The sequence below is a fragment of the Schistocerca piceifrons genome, chromosome 7 (genome assembly GCF_021461385.2).
Source record: "Schistocerca piceifrons isolate TAMUIC-IGC-003096 chromosome 7, iqSchPice1.1, whole genome shotgun sequence".
Taxonomy (NCBI): Eukaryota; Metazoa; Arthropoda; class Insecta; order Orthoptera; family Acrididae; genus Schistocerca; species Schistocerca piceifrons.
Window position 1 is genome coordinate 118,621,757 of NC_060144.1, and position 12,090 is coordinate 118,633,846.

The 12,090-nt window shown below is 38.2% G+C and overlaps 1 protein-coding gene across 1 annotated transcript in view; it reads left to right on the plus strand.

Annotated features, from left to right (window-relative positions):
• LOC124804807 (katanin p60 ATPase-containing subunit A-like 2) overlaps positions 1–12,090 on the plus strand; it is a 183,918-nt gene that overhangs the window by 55,109 nt on the left and 116,719 nt on the right. Inside the window, exon 3 of the mRNA XM_047265144.1 lies at positions 5,984–6,061. Within this exon, the coding sequence (XP_047121100.1) occupies positions 5,984–6,061 (78 nt within the window). The remainder of the gene's footprint in view (positions 1–5,983; positions 6,062–12,090) is intronic.

Genomic DNA, 12,090 nt, shown 5'->3' on the forward strand with positions numbered 1-12,090 from the left:
TCCAGCAATTGTGCTTTTAGTACAATTTCTATTGATTATGACATTACAATCAAGAGAATTACCTTGGGCAATGCAGCTGATGACCACTGACGGAGCACGTTTTTCTTTACCTGAGATGAAGACAGTAAAGCTTACTTTGGGCAAAACAATAAAAAAACTCCTGTAATATTATTAATTAGCTGCAGGAGGCTTGGTCTTGTACTCTCTTTTATTTATGAACCAGTTTGTACCAACTGAAAATTGTGAGCAGCAGAAATATTGGCAAGTAAAATACATATCACAAAAAGTGCAGACAACAGTTTCTATTACAAGGGGATCAAATTTTATAAAAACTTCTAACAAATTTAAAAAGTTTGAGTGGAAGCTGCTTTGAAATTGCATTCAAGCAGTTCTTATTGACAAATGATGTTTTTATAGTATTAAAGAATTCCTTTCAGAGGAATATGATACTTTCATTTGTACATATAGTACTTGCATCTATCAGTAATCAAGCTATATAATTTTTATCTTTATTGTTTGTAAGTTATGAGAGGAAGTGTAAAATACATACACAGTCAAAAACAAATTCTTGTATTTGTCTACAGAGAGTCAATAAATAAATGTTCCAAGTACCTTTATTGCTTGCGTCCTCCAGCACTGTGTCTTGCACCAGTCAGTCAGCAGATATTAGAAGCCTTTGATCACATAACATATTTGCTCCAGCACCCGCTCAGTGACCTGTAAGAGCCTACAATACCAAGCAAGATATTCACTGTTGGACATGGGCAAGCTGTATAGGCACCTGTTGTGTGAAGCAAGTGTACTGTTGCCACATAAACCATCTTATTGTTAGACATCTGTTCAGTATCATCTTTTCTTTATGAAGCTACTTGGACAAAATGACGCAGTGAAAGTGTGCATTTACTGCCATGGGCAGAAGGAAAGGCTTTTTCTCACAAACAGAAGATGAGAACACAAGGGGTAACATAACTCTTGTATCTTGCCTGGTTCATTCTTAAACTATTTTTCTTACCCCTTTACTTTTTCCCCCCATCTCTATGCCTATGGTCTTGGCATGGGTCTACCTCACACCTACAAGGTACACCTGTGGTGCAGACACAATTATATCTAATACTGATGATATGTTGGTAATGGTATCTGTGTATTACACATGGAAACTTGAAGTAAGTGCAAACTATATCCTCCTACTCACACTGTAATGGTACAGGAGTGACTATTTAACAATAGATGGAAATAAAAATACATTTGTGTTGTCTAAAGACATATTTTCCCTAAACCAGAATCTAGTACATAAGCTATAAAACAATCTAAATACTCAGAGTCCTGTTTGCAGGTATTTAGGAGTTTTTGTTGACAATAGAAGATATTTTTGACACACATAGATACAGTTTGCCCAAAACACTTAAAATCAAGCATAAAATTGCTTTCATCAGCACTGAAGTCTACAACTTACACCTGGAGGTTGTGAGATTCTACTGCTACACAGTGCTGATTTCTGTTATGGAATCTGCAGCAATAGCTTGGATGTACCACTCTGTATAGTACAGTGTAGAACCATCTTAAGCTGCATGTGGTGAGAAATTCTTCCCAGGTCAATAAGAGATCAAATGTAATGAGATATCTCAAACAAAATGATGATCTACCAACTGGCATGAATTCCAAAACTATCAGTCATGTGAAACCCAACTTTGGTCGCATGACATCCTGAAAGCCATGGATCAAGGTGATTAAGTAGATGCAGTATTTCTGAAATGCATTTGACTCAGTAGTGTAGCTACACTTATTATTGAAAGTACAGGTGTGAGGTAACAAGCAAAATTTGTGACTTTATTGAGGATTTCTTGGTTGGGATGATGCAGTGTGTTATCTTTAATGGAGAGACACTGACAGATGTAGAATTACTTTCAGGTGTGCCCCAGGGAATTGTGTTGCTGCCCTTGTTGTATATTAGTGAATTGCAGACATTGTTAATAGATAAAAAATCTACCTATCAAGTGGCAGCAGTAGAACACATATACAAGGTTTTAAGGTTGCTAGCTTTCAGAGCCATGGCTCCTTCATTTCACGGAAACATTGAAGGGGAAGGAAGAGAGGTGAAGGAAAAGGACTGGTGAGGTGTATGAAACTGGGTAGAGTTTGGAAAAGTTGCCCAGAACTGCTGGTCAGGAGAGACTTACTGGACAGGATGAGAAGATTTCTCATCCCATCCAGTAAGTCTCCCCTGACCTGGGGTTCTGGGAAACTTTACCCCTTTTCTCAAAATTCGCCAGTCCATTTCCTTTACCCCTCTTCCTTCTGCTTCAGCCCTTCAGCCAGAAGAAGCAGCCACTAGCTCTGAAAGCTTGCAAATCTTAATACTTCTTATATTGAGTTCTGTTGGTGCCACTTGGTGAGTAGACTTTTTATCTGTCCAATTACGTTCTATTTTCAAAAACTGATCATTTTTGTTAATTGTAACTTTAGATATTTTGCATGTGATGCAGTTATATACAACAAAGTACTTTAATAAGATTTCAGAGTGGTGCAAAGCTTGATAACTTGCTTTAAATGTTCAGAAATGTAAAAGTGTGCACTTCACAAAATGAAAAAATATAGTATCCTATGACTACAGTGTTAACAAATCATAATTTGAATTGTTCCTGGCTGTAACAATTTGTAGGGATGTGAAATGAGACAATCAAAGATGCTTAGTTGTATGTAAAGCAGGTGGCAAATTTCTGTTCACTAATAGAATACTAGGGAAATGCAGTCAGTCTATGAAGGAGATTCGTTACAAATCACTTGTGTGACTTGTGCTAGAATGTTGCTCAAGTGTGTGGGACTTACACCAAAAAGGATTAACTGTTGTGTCTGACTTCTTGAACACGGACATGGCTATTAATAAGACATTTAATTAAAATACCAAGTAAGTAATATTTTATTAATCACTACAAACTTATCTTTGTTGCCAGACTCAGCTGTAGCTATGAAACTGCACTTGTGGACTTCTGGTTCAGAACACACTAAATGAGCCATGATTACTGAGTGGTATTTCTTCTAACACTGTGTATGTGAATTGCACAGCAATGAGCCTGAATAACTGGTTCAATGAGAAATATCACAGGCCATGGACCTCAAAATGCTTCACAGAGTATGGATGTAGATCTAGGTGTACTACACCAGTACAGACTCTCCACACCATTCTTACAATATATGTCACTGACGTCACAGAAGGATATCAAATTGTAAGATATTGGTCATAGCAAGGTAAGATAAAGTATGAGAGATAATTATTAGCAAGTTATGGCCTCAAAACTGGGGTCTTTATGAGATGTAGTAGGATTTGGAAAGTGGAAATACCAGGGGCTATATTCACAGTCTCCTTCCAAACATGAGAAAGAGACTAAAAATGAATCACATCTACCATAGCAGAGATATGGTTCATTTTATAACAATACATAGGCTGTATCTCATTTGCAAGGAGCAGAAAGTAGATCATTAGCCTTGTCTGAATATCAGGCTCTCTTGAGCATCTGGTTTCCAGATACACGCTCCAAGAGGAATCTAGAACACATGACTCTCTTCAGGGTGAGACACAGTTTTTAGAAAGCTATTTCAAATTTAAAAAAAGAAAAAAACGAACTATGGAACTGATGAGGGTGGTGAAAAATGTGTTTTGGGTAGTTTATGTAATTCAAAATATTTATTGAACATTCAGTATTTTCTATACAATTGGCCTCATCAAAAAATACAGTGGAGTCAAGAATCAGTTTAATAGTATAGTAACCAACATGCATAGACACAGAAAATAAAATACTTACACAACAATTCAAGGAACTTTTGTATCAGTTATGAAAAATACATCTTACAATGATTAATTTCTAAGAATACTTTCTGTGGCTTGAATTCATTGCACCTTATTTGTACTCTCTTGTGTTTATTTGATGGTACTGAATGAACTGTGAGTGGCAACTTGTTAAAAATTTTTATTACTTGCTTGTGGTTATAATGGATGAGGAATTCTTGAAGCAGAAAAATGAACCAGATAGCTGTTCCTAGTAGCATGTACAGTTACATCATATTTCATGGCAAATTTTTCCATATTTTCTGTTTTGGTGCCTCTGCCTTTTAACTTGGCATCTGCGACATGTGGCCAAGGAAATGGAAAGTGGTCATTGCAGTCTGATGCAAGAAGCTATAGGAAGCCAAGCTTATGTAATGGAAAGTTCAGTTCTGGCACAAGAGCAGGGCTAATTACCACACATCAAGCATCAAAGCAGCTGCTAGGGCTGGAATATTGGTGACACAGCAAAGTGCAGGGGTCACACTGTTACAGTGATGATCTGGGTTACCTCGTGTCCAGATGTGGCTCTGTATTGTTCCTTTGGCGTGTGTGAGAAAGAATGGTGTACTATAACAATAGGGATGAAACGAGCAACCATAAGTATTGTGTATTCTAGCTATGCAGCACCTGTCACTATCTGCAATCAGCTCTGAGATGTACTCCACACCAGTGATCAACCTCAGGGTCACCCAACTTACTGCTATTAGATGCCATCTGCAGTAACTGCAGTACCACAGGCTACACCTAGCCCTGATTGTGCTGGGAACTGAGTTGGTGCCTTCCAGTGCTGGCTGACTTCTACCAACTTCAGGGTACTTATCTGGGGGTCCGAGGTTTACATCTACGTCTTACTCCCTGCTGAGCCACCACCTGCCCTGTGCACACACACTTTGCTGCTACAGGCTTGCATTGGCAGGTCACTGTTGCTGTGTCTTATGCTGGGATCCTTGGATCACCTTAACATAGATGAGTGCTTCTTGCACTGAAATATGCATCTGCATCAACAGTGGTACCAACTTACTATGAAGTGAGCTGTCACCACTTGCTGGCCTCCTGCCTGGGACTGATAAGTCATTACATTCACCATGGTGCTGACATCATAGCTTCATCACCATTACCATCTGCCTGGTATGGCAACTCTGTGCACTGGCCACATGCCTACATGCACATCACTGACAACGGTCAGCCTGCATCCCCACACACTGCCTGTAGCAAGAAAGCATTTTGACTGATATACTGAAAGCAGTGAATAAATATTTTTTTCATAATGTGGGGCCACAGTCATAATATATTTCTTTAAAGTCAGTACCGCCATTAGACTGTTGTTTATTTACAGTGTTACATTTACACTTAAACAATCATGATTTCGCCTTCAAGGTGCCATTATCAAAAGTTTTAAGTGCTATAAATTGCCTAAGGTGGCATACTGTCATATTAGAATACACTATTAGACACATTGTCTAAGAGTCGATATTTCTGGCAGAGCCTACTGCTTTGTTTCATTACTGAGTACACCATCTTGAATTACTGTTTTTCACTGCTTCTATGACTTTTAGACGGTTGTCTACCTGGATCTAGAACCTGCTGCCCTGCCAACCTTCCTGCCTTGTCATCATGACCTGCAACAAGATAAACATACATTGTAGCCATCCTGACCCCATTGCACTGTATACATTAAAGAATCAAATATACATATGAACTAGGTGCTACCACTCCAGTGAGACGTTTGAAGAGTTTCTCGCAGGATTGTCTGGTTGCTAATTCTAATATACTTTTAATTGGATTCTGCTGCCATCTGGAAATAAACTTCAGTGCTGGGTAATTTACCCTTATTATTGCTGTGCACTGTAGATAAGAATGATAAAAGCAACTGAGTGGTGCAGCAGTTCCTTGATAGACATTCATGATGATTTTTCTTTGTGTTAGTGAAGATCTCTTCAGTTCCCTTTCTGTCTGTCCATGTAACCTTTATGGCCCTTTTCCAGTTCCATTCTTCCAAGACCTGGAGTCATTTTCTCTCTTGCTACCATATTATGAAAGTTTCAACATTCTGTTTCCTGATGCTTAAACTAATATTACTTTGAATCACTTACTGGTGTGGAGGGCATTAAAATCACAAAATAATTTCTTTACCTGAAACTATGTTTTTCTTTTTTCCAGGGAGAAGAACTTCAATCCATAATGTCTTTTGAGATAGCCTACAGTAGCTCAAAAGTAAACCATTGTGCAAGAATTGCAGTAAGTATTGATAAACCTGATCCAAAGTCCAATTGAAGATTTTTTTAACATCTGTAACCATGTACATTCCATTTTAAACATTAATTATTGCAGCTGTGTCTCATTAGTCTACGAGGGCTATCCACGAAGTACATTACGTTTTGGAATTAAAAATAAATAAAGTATTGGAATTTTTTTTATTATATACAGATGAAAGCCACACTTAAATACTACTTTTATACATAGTTGCCATTTAAATTAAGGCACTTATCGTAGCGATGGATGAGCTTGGAAATTCCTTCATCATAAAATTCGGCCGCCTACGCCTTCAACCATGTAATGACTGTCTTTTGGGACAGAAAAGGTGTGATTTTTGTGGATTTCCTGGAAAGAGGCACTACAATAAACTCTCAAAGGTATTGCCAAACTCTGCACAACCTCAGAAGAGCAATACAAAACAAGCACAGGGGAAAGTTGGGCTCAAAGATCTTGCTGATTCACGACAACGCCTGGGCCCACATGGCAAATGCCACTCGTGAAGTTCTTGAATCTTTTATGTGGGTGTTGTTTCCTCATCCGCCGTACAGTCCTGACCTGGCACTGAGTGACTTCCACTTACTCCCAGCAATGAAGAAGTGGTTGGCTATGCAGCATTTTGATGATGACGCACAGCTTCAAGAAGAGGTAACAATGTGGTTGAAGGTGCGGGCGGCCGAATTTTACGATGAAGGAATTTCCAAGCTCGTCCATCGCTACGATAAGTGCCTTAATTTAAATGGCAACTATGTAGAAAAGTAGTATTTAAGTGTGGCTTTCATCTGTATATAATAAAAAAATTCCAATACTTTATTTATTTATAATTCCAAAACGAAATGTACTTTGTGGATAGCCCTCGTATTCTGCTACAAGTGCCTTCAGCTTTTGGATTATATAACTACCAGTACAAGTTGGAAGCTCTGCTAAGGCAGTCAGTGTTTTGTGCATTTCATTAATTACACATCATACAGACTGTTTGAAAATTATATCAAAAAGTTTAAAGTGTTGTGCTAGGTACAAGAAACAATATATTTAAAACAGAAACTTATAGAAGCCTCAGCCAGTGACACCACAAAGTGATGAAAATGTAGGAACCAGCATCCGCCAACACACCATCCAAGCTGCACTTACTGTGGTCTTCACCACTGGACACTTCAGCTTTGAGGAATATGACAGTTTTCTTTTATGTAAAGAAAATTAGACAAAAAATAGAAGGAAAGATTGATTATCTACTATGATGAAAAAAAGACGTGTAACAAGTGGAAATTTAGGAAGTGTTTTATTTACATATCTTGGGCATTGCCCAAAATGCCAGACACCTTTGTACCATAGACTGATATATATGGCTAAAAATACCTTATATGGGGGAAATGCTTTACAAGATATGTGAATAATCAGTGTATATTAAGTCCAGTTTCATAAATCACAATCTTAAAATATCCCCAGAGAAAGTTGGGCAGCAGATTTCATTCAAGTGGTTGACGTGATAGTAGACTTTGAGTTCCTATATTTTCTTGGTTATTCTCTGTCTCTTTTCCACCAGAAATATTTGTAAGAATTTATCCCAAGAAAGGAGTAATACAACTACCTTATTTCCAGCTATGTAGGAAGCCACATTTCTTCACTTATCGTTTCTGGGATCTCTCTGTTTTTCTCTCTCTCTCTCTAATTTTGTGAACAACACTAATATACGTATTTTCTTGTCAATATGATGAGCTACCTTTCTTCACTATTGGTCCAGCTTTCACTTCAACACAAGTAGTACATATATGTGAACGACAGTTACGCATGCCTTTATGTTAACTGGCTTGCTTATCACAAGACTTTTAGCATCCTGGAAGGAATTTTCACAGGTACATTTAAGTATGATGTCTCAAAAAATGATGTTTCTTAATTAGCAAAATTGATTCAGGCATTCATTTTGGAGTTTACTATTTTTAAATTTTTGTTAGTTTGGTACAATCTCTTGCCTGCTATGAGGGCTATCCACAAAGTACATTATGTTTTGGAATTAAAAATAAATAAAGTATTGGCAATTTTTTTATTATATACAGATGAAAGCCACACTTAAATACTACTTTTCTACATAGTTGCCATTTAAATTAAGGCACTTATCGTAGCGATGGATGAGCTTGGAAATTCCTTCATCGTAAAATTCGGCCGCCTGCACCTTCAACCACATGGTTACCTCTTCTTGAAGCTGTGCGTCATCATCAAAACGCTGCATAGCCAACCACTTCTTCATTGCTGGGAGTAAGTGGAAGTCGCTCAGTGCCAGGTCAGGACTGTACGGCAGATGAGGAAACAACAATACCTTTGAGAGTTTATTGTAGTGCCTCTTTCCAGGAAATCCAAAAAAAATCACACCTTTTCTGTCCCAAAAGACAGTCGCCATCACCTTCCTTGCCGACATTGTCTGCATGCATTTCTTGGGTTTTTGGGGGGAATTTGTGTGCCCCCACTGCATTGACTGCAATTTTGTCTCACAGTTCATGCTAAACCCATGTTTTGTCACCAGTAACGATGTGATCGAGTAATGAGTCGCCATCTCTCTCGTAAGCATCCAAAAACGTTAATGCTGCAGCCATTCGCTGATTTTTGTGAATCTCTGTCAAGATTTTTGTTATCCATCTTGCACAAAACTTGTGGTAACCAAGGTTTTTGGTAATGATTTCGTGCAACAAACTTCGTGAAATTTGTGGAAAACTCATAGAGAGTTCCATTACTGTGAAATTACGGTTTTCACGAACCACGGCATCAACTTTTTCGACAAGTTCGGCAGTCACTATGCTGGGTCTTCCACTTCGCTCTTTGTCGTGAACGTTAGTTTGGCCATTTTTAAATTTTATGACCCATTGACGCACTCCACCTTCAGAGATTATGTTGTCCCCATACACTTCACAAAGCTGCCGATAGATTTCTATCAGTGTACAGTTTTTTGCAGTCAGAAACCTTATTACAGCACGCACTTCACACTTCATGGCATTTTCAATTAATGCTGACATTTCAAGCTGTCACAGTAACTCAACAGAGTACAGCACGAACCTCTCACTAGCACGGCAGGATGCCGACTGAGCGGCGGAATGCCATAACACCAAGATGGCCGTGCTAGCCCCGCCCCTAACGGACACAAACGAAAACATAATGTACTTTGTGGATAGCCCTTGTATTAATAGTTGCAATTTATAGACATGTATTTATCATTTAAAATATAGTACATTTCATTTGGTTGCATTGTTACACCCATATTCTGTTCTGAATGAATGTATGATAGTTTATTAATTACATCAGTTTTTAACTTAATTTGGAAGGAGCTACTTGAGTCATTAAGCTTCTAGGACATTTTTTATTCATTAATTTGTTCACACTTTGTGTTCAGCACATTTCATCGTGGTGGAGAATACTCAAGGATGTAAAATGGACACAGAATTCCTCCTTTAGGTTAGACAGCAATTTTAAGATCAATTAACAGAGAAATTCAACTCTAATAACTAGATTAAGAATTCATATATCTAAAAACAAAGATGATGTGACTTACCAAACAAAAGTGCTGGCATGTTGATAGACACACAAACAAACACAAACATACACACGAAATTCAAGCTTTCGCAACCAACGGTTGCTTCATCAGAAAAGAGGGAAGGAGAGGGAAAGACGAAAGGATGTGGGTTTTAAGGGAGAGCGTAAGGAGTCATTCCAGTCCCGGGAGTGGAAAGACTTACCTTAGGGGGAAAAAAGGACAGGTATACACTCGCACACACACACGCATATCCATCCGCACATACACAGACACAAGCAGACGTACTTTCTTGTCAATATGATGAGCTACCTTTCTTCACTATTAGTCCAGCTCTCATATCAACACAAGTAGTACATATATGTGAACGACAGTTACGCATGCCTTTATGTTAACTGGCTTGATTATCACAATATTTTTAGTATCCTGGAAGGAATTTTCACAAGTATATTTATGTATGATGTCTCAAAAAATGGTGTTTCTTAATTAGCAAAATTGACTCAGGCATTCATTTTGGAGTTTACTATTTTTAAATTTTCGTTAGTTTGCTACAATCTCTTGCCTGCTATGAACAGTTGCAATATATAGACATGTATTCTTCATTTAAAATATAGTACATTTCATTTGGTTGCATTGTTACACCCCTATTCTGCTTGTGCTCTGTGTATGTGTGGATGGATATGTGTGTGAGTGCGAGTGTATACCTGTCCTTTTTTCCCTCTAAGGTAAGTCTTTCCGCTCCCGGGATTGGAATGACTCCTTACCCTCTCCCTTAAAACCCACATCCTTTCGTCTTTCCCTCTCCTTCCATCTTTCCTGATGAAGCAACCGTTGGTTGCGAAAGCTTGAATTTTGTGTGTATGTTTGTGTGTCTATCAACATGCCAGCACTTTCGTTTGGTAAGTCACATCATCTTTGTTTTTAGATATATTTTTCCCACATGGAATGTTTCCCTCTATTATATTCATAGATTAAGAATTCTTTTGATAGGAAGTATGCAGCAAGTTATCTTGGATGGAAAGTCATTAACAGTTGTTGTAGTTACATGGGGTTTGCCCCATAAATGTGTGTTGGGATTCTTGCTGTTCATGTTGAATGTTGGCTACTTTTCCCAGATGATAGAGTTATCTACAGTAAAGTGCTTTCTGAAAGAAGCCACACAGATATTCAGTCAGATCTTGATAGTGTTTCAAAGTGGTGCAAAGGCTGTGAAGTTACTTTAAAAGTTCACAAATGTGAAACTCTAAACTTCACAAAATGAAGAATTGTAGTAATCTATGATTATAATATCAATGAGGCACAGCTGAAGTCACTCAAGTCATACAAATACCCAAGTGTAACACTTTGCTGGGATATGAGATGGAATGACCACATAGACTGAGTCAGAGGTAAAGCAAGTAGTAGGTATCAGTTTATTGGGGGTATACTAGCAAAATGCAATCAGTCTACAAACAAGACTGCATACAAATCACTTGTATGACCCATACAAGATATTGATAAAATGTGTCAGACTTGTGTCACATAGGACTGACAGGGGATATTGAATGTATACAGAGAAGGGCAGTATGAATGACATACATTTGTTTGACTTGTGGCAAAGTGTCGCAGGAATGCTAAATAAACTGAACTGGCAGACTCATGAAGGTAATGTAAATTATCCTGAGAAAGCTGACTTACAAAGTGTCAAGAATGGCTTTAAATAATGACTCTAGGAAAGTACTACAACCTTACATATAGAGATTGTACAGACAAGATTAGATTAACTACAGTATGCATGGAGGAATTTAAACAATTCATTCTTCCCATGCTGTATGTGAGTGGAATGGGAAAAAGCCCTATAACTGATAAAATACAAAGTAGCCTCTGCCATGCATTTCACAGTGGTTTGCAGAGTATAGCTCTAGATGAAGATTTTATGAACTATATCTGTAGGTTACGTCAATAATGAAGCACCATAAAGGGTATGTGGCTTATTTTATTTATCGAAGACACTTTCCTCCTCTGTTAACACACTGACTATAATATCACTGAAGCATATTTTGAATTAGTCAACTCATACAAATACCTAGGTGTAATAATTTGTGTACATACAAAATGCAATGATCATGTGGCAGCCACACCACACAAATGCGTGAAGGACAAAACAGTGGCACAACTGACACAAGCAAATGGAGCTCAACATTTGTGCAGCTCATGTATGTAGCTTTCCCATGCATTGCACATCAGCCTGCATGGGACAAAGTGGGCGGACAGTGAGAGTTGGTCACGAGATGTGACACACGCCTCTGATCTTTCTCACTATGGACCACATGGGTTGAGTTAATGTGACTCCTCACAAACATGTACACGAAGTCTTGCACATTTGCTCATATCATGACATCCATACATTTGTTTTGCAGTGCTTTCCCTCCATGCCACAAAAGTGATGACTTTCCATGAGTCATGCCCAAAACGGAACTTTCAGAGACGTTGCCTTTATCTCGCGTGGTCCATGCAC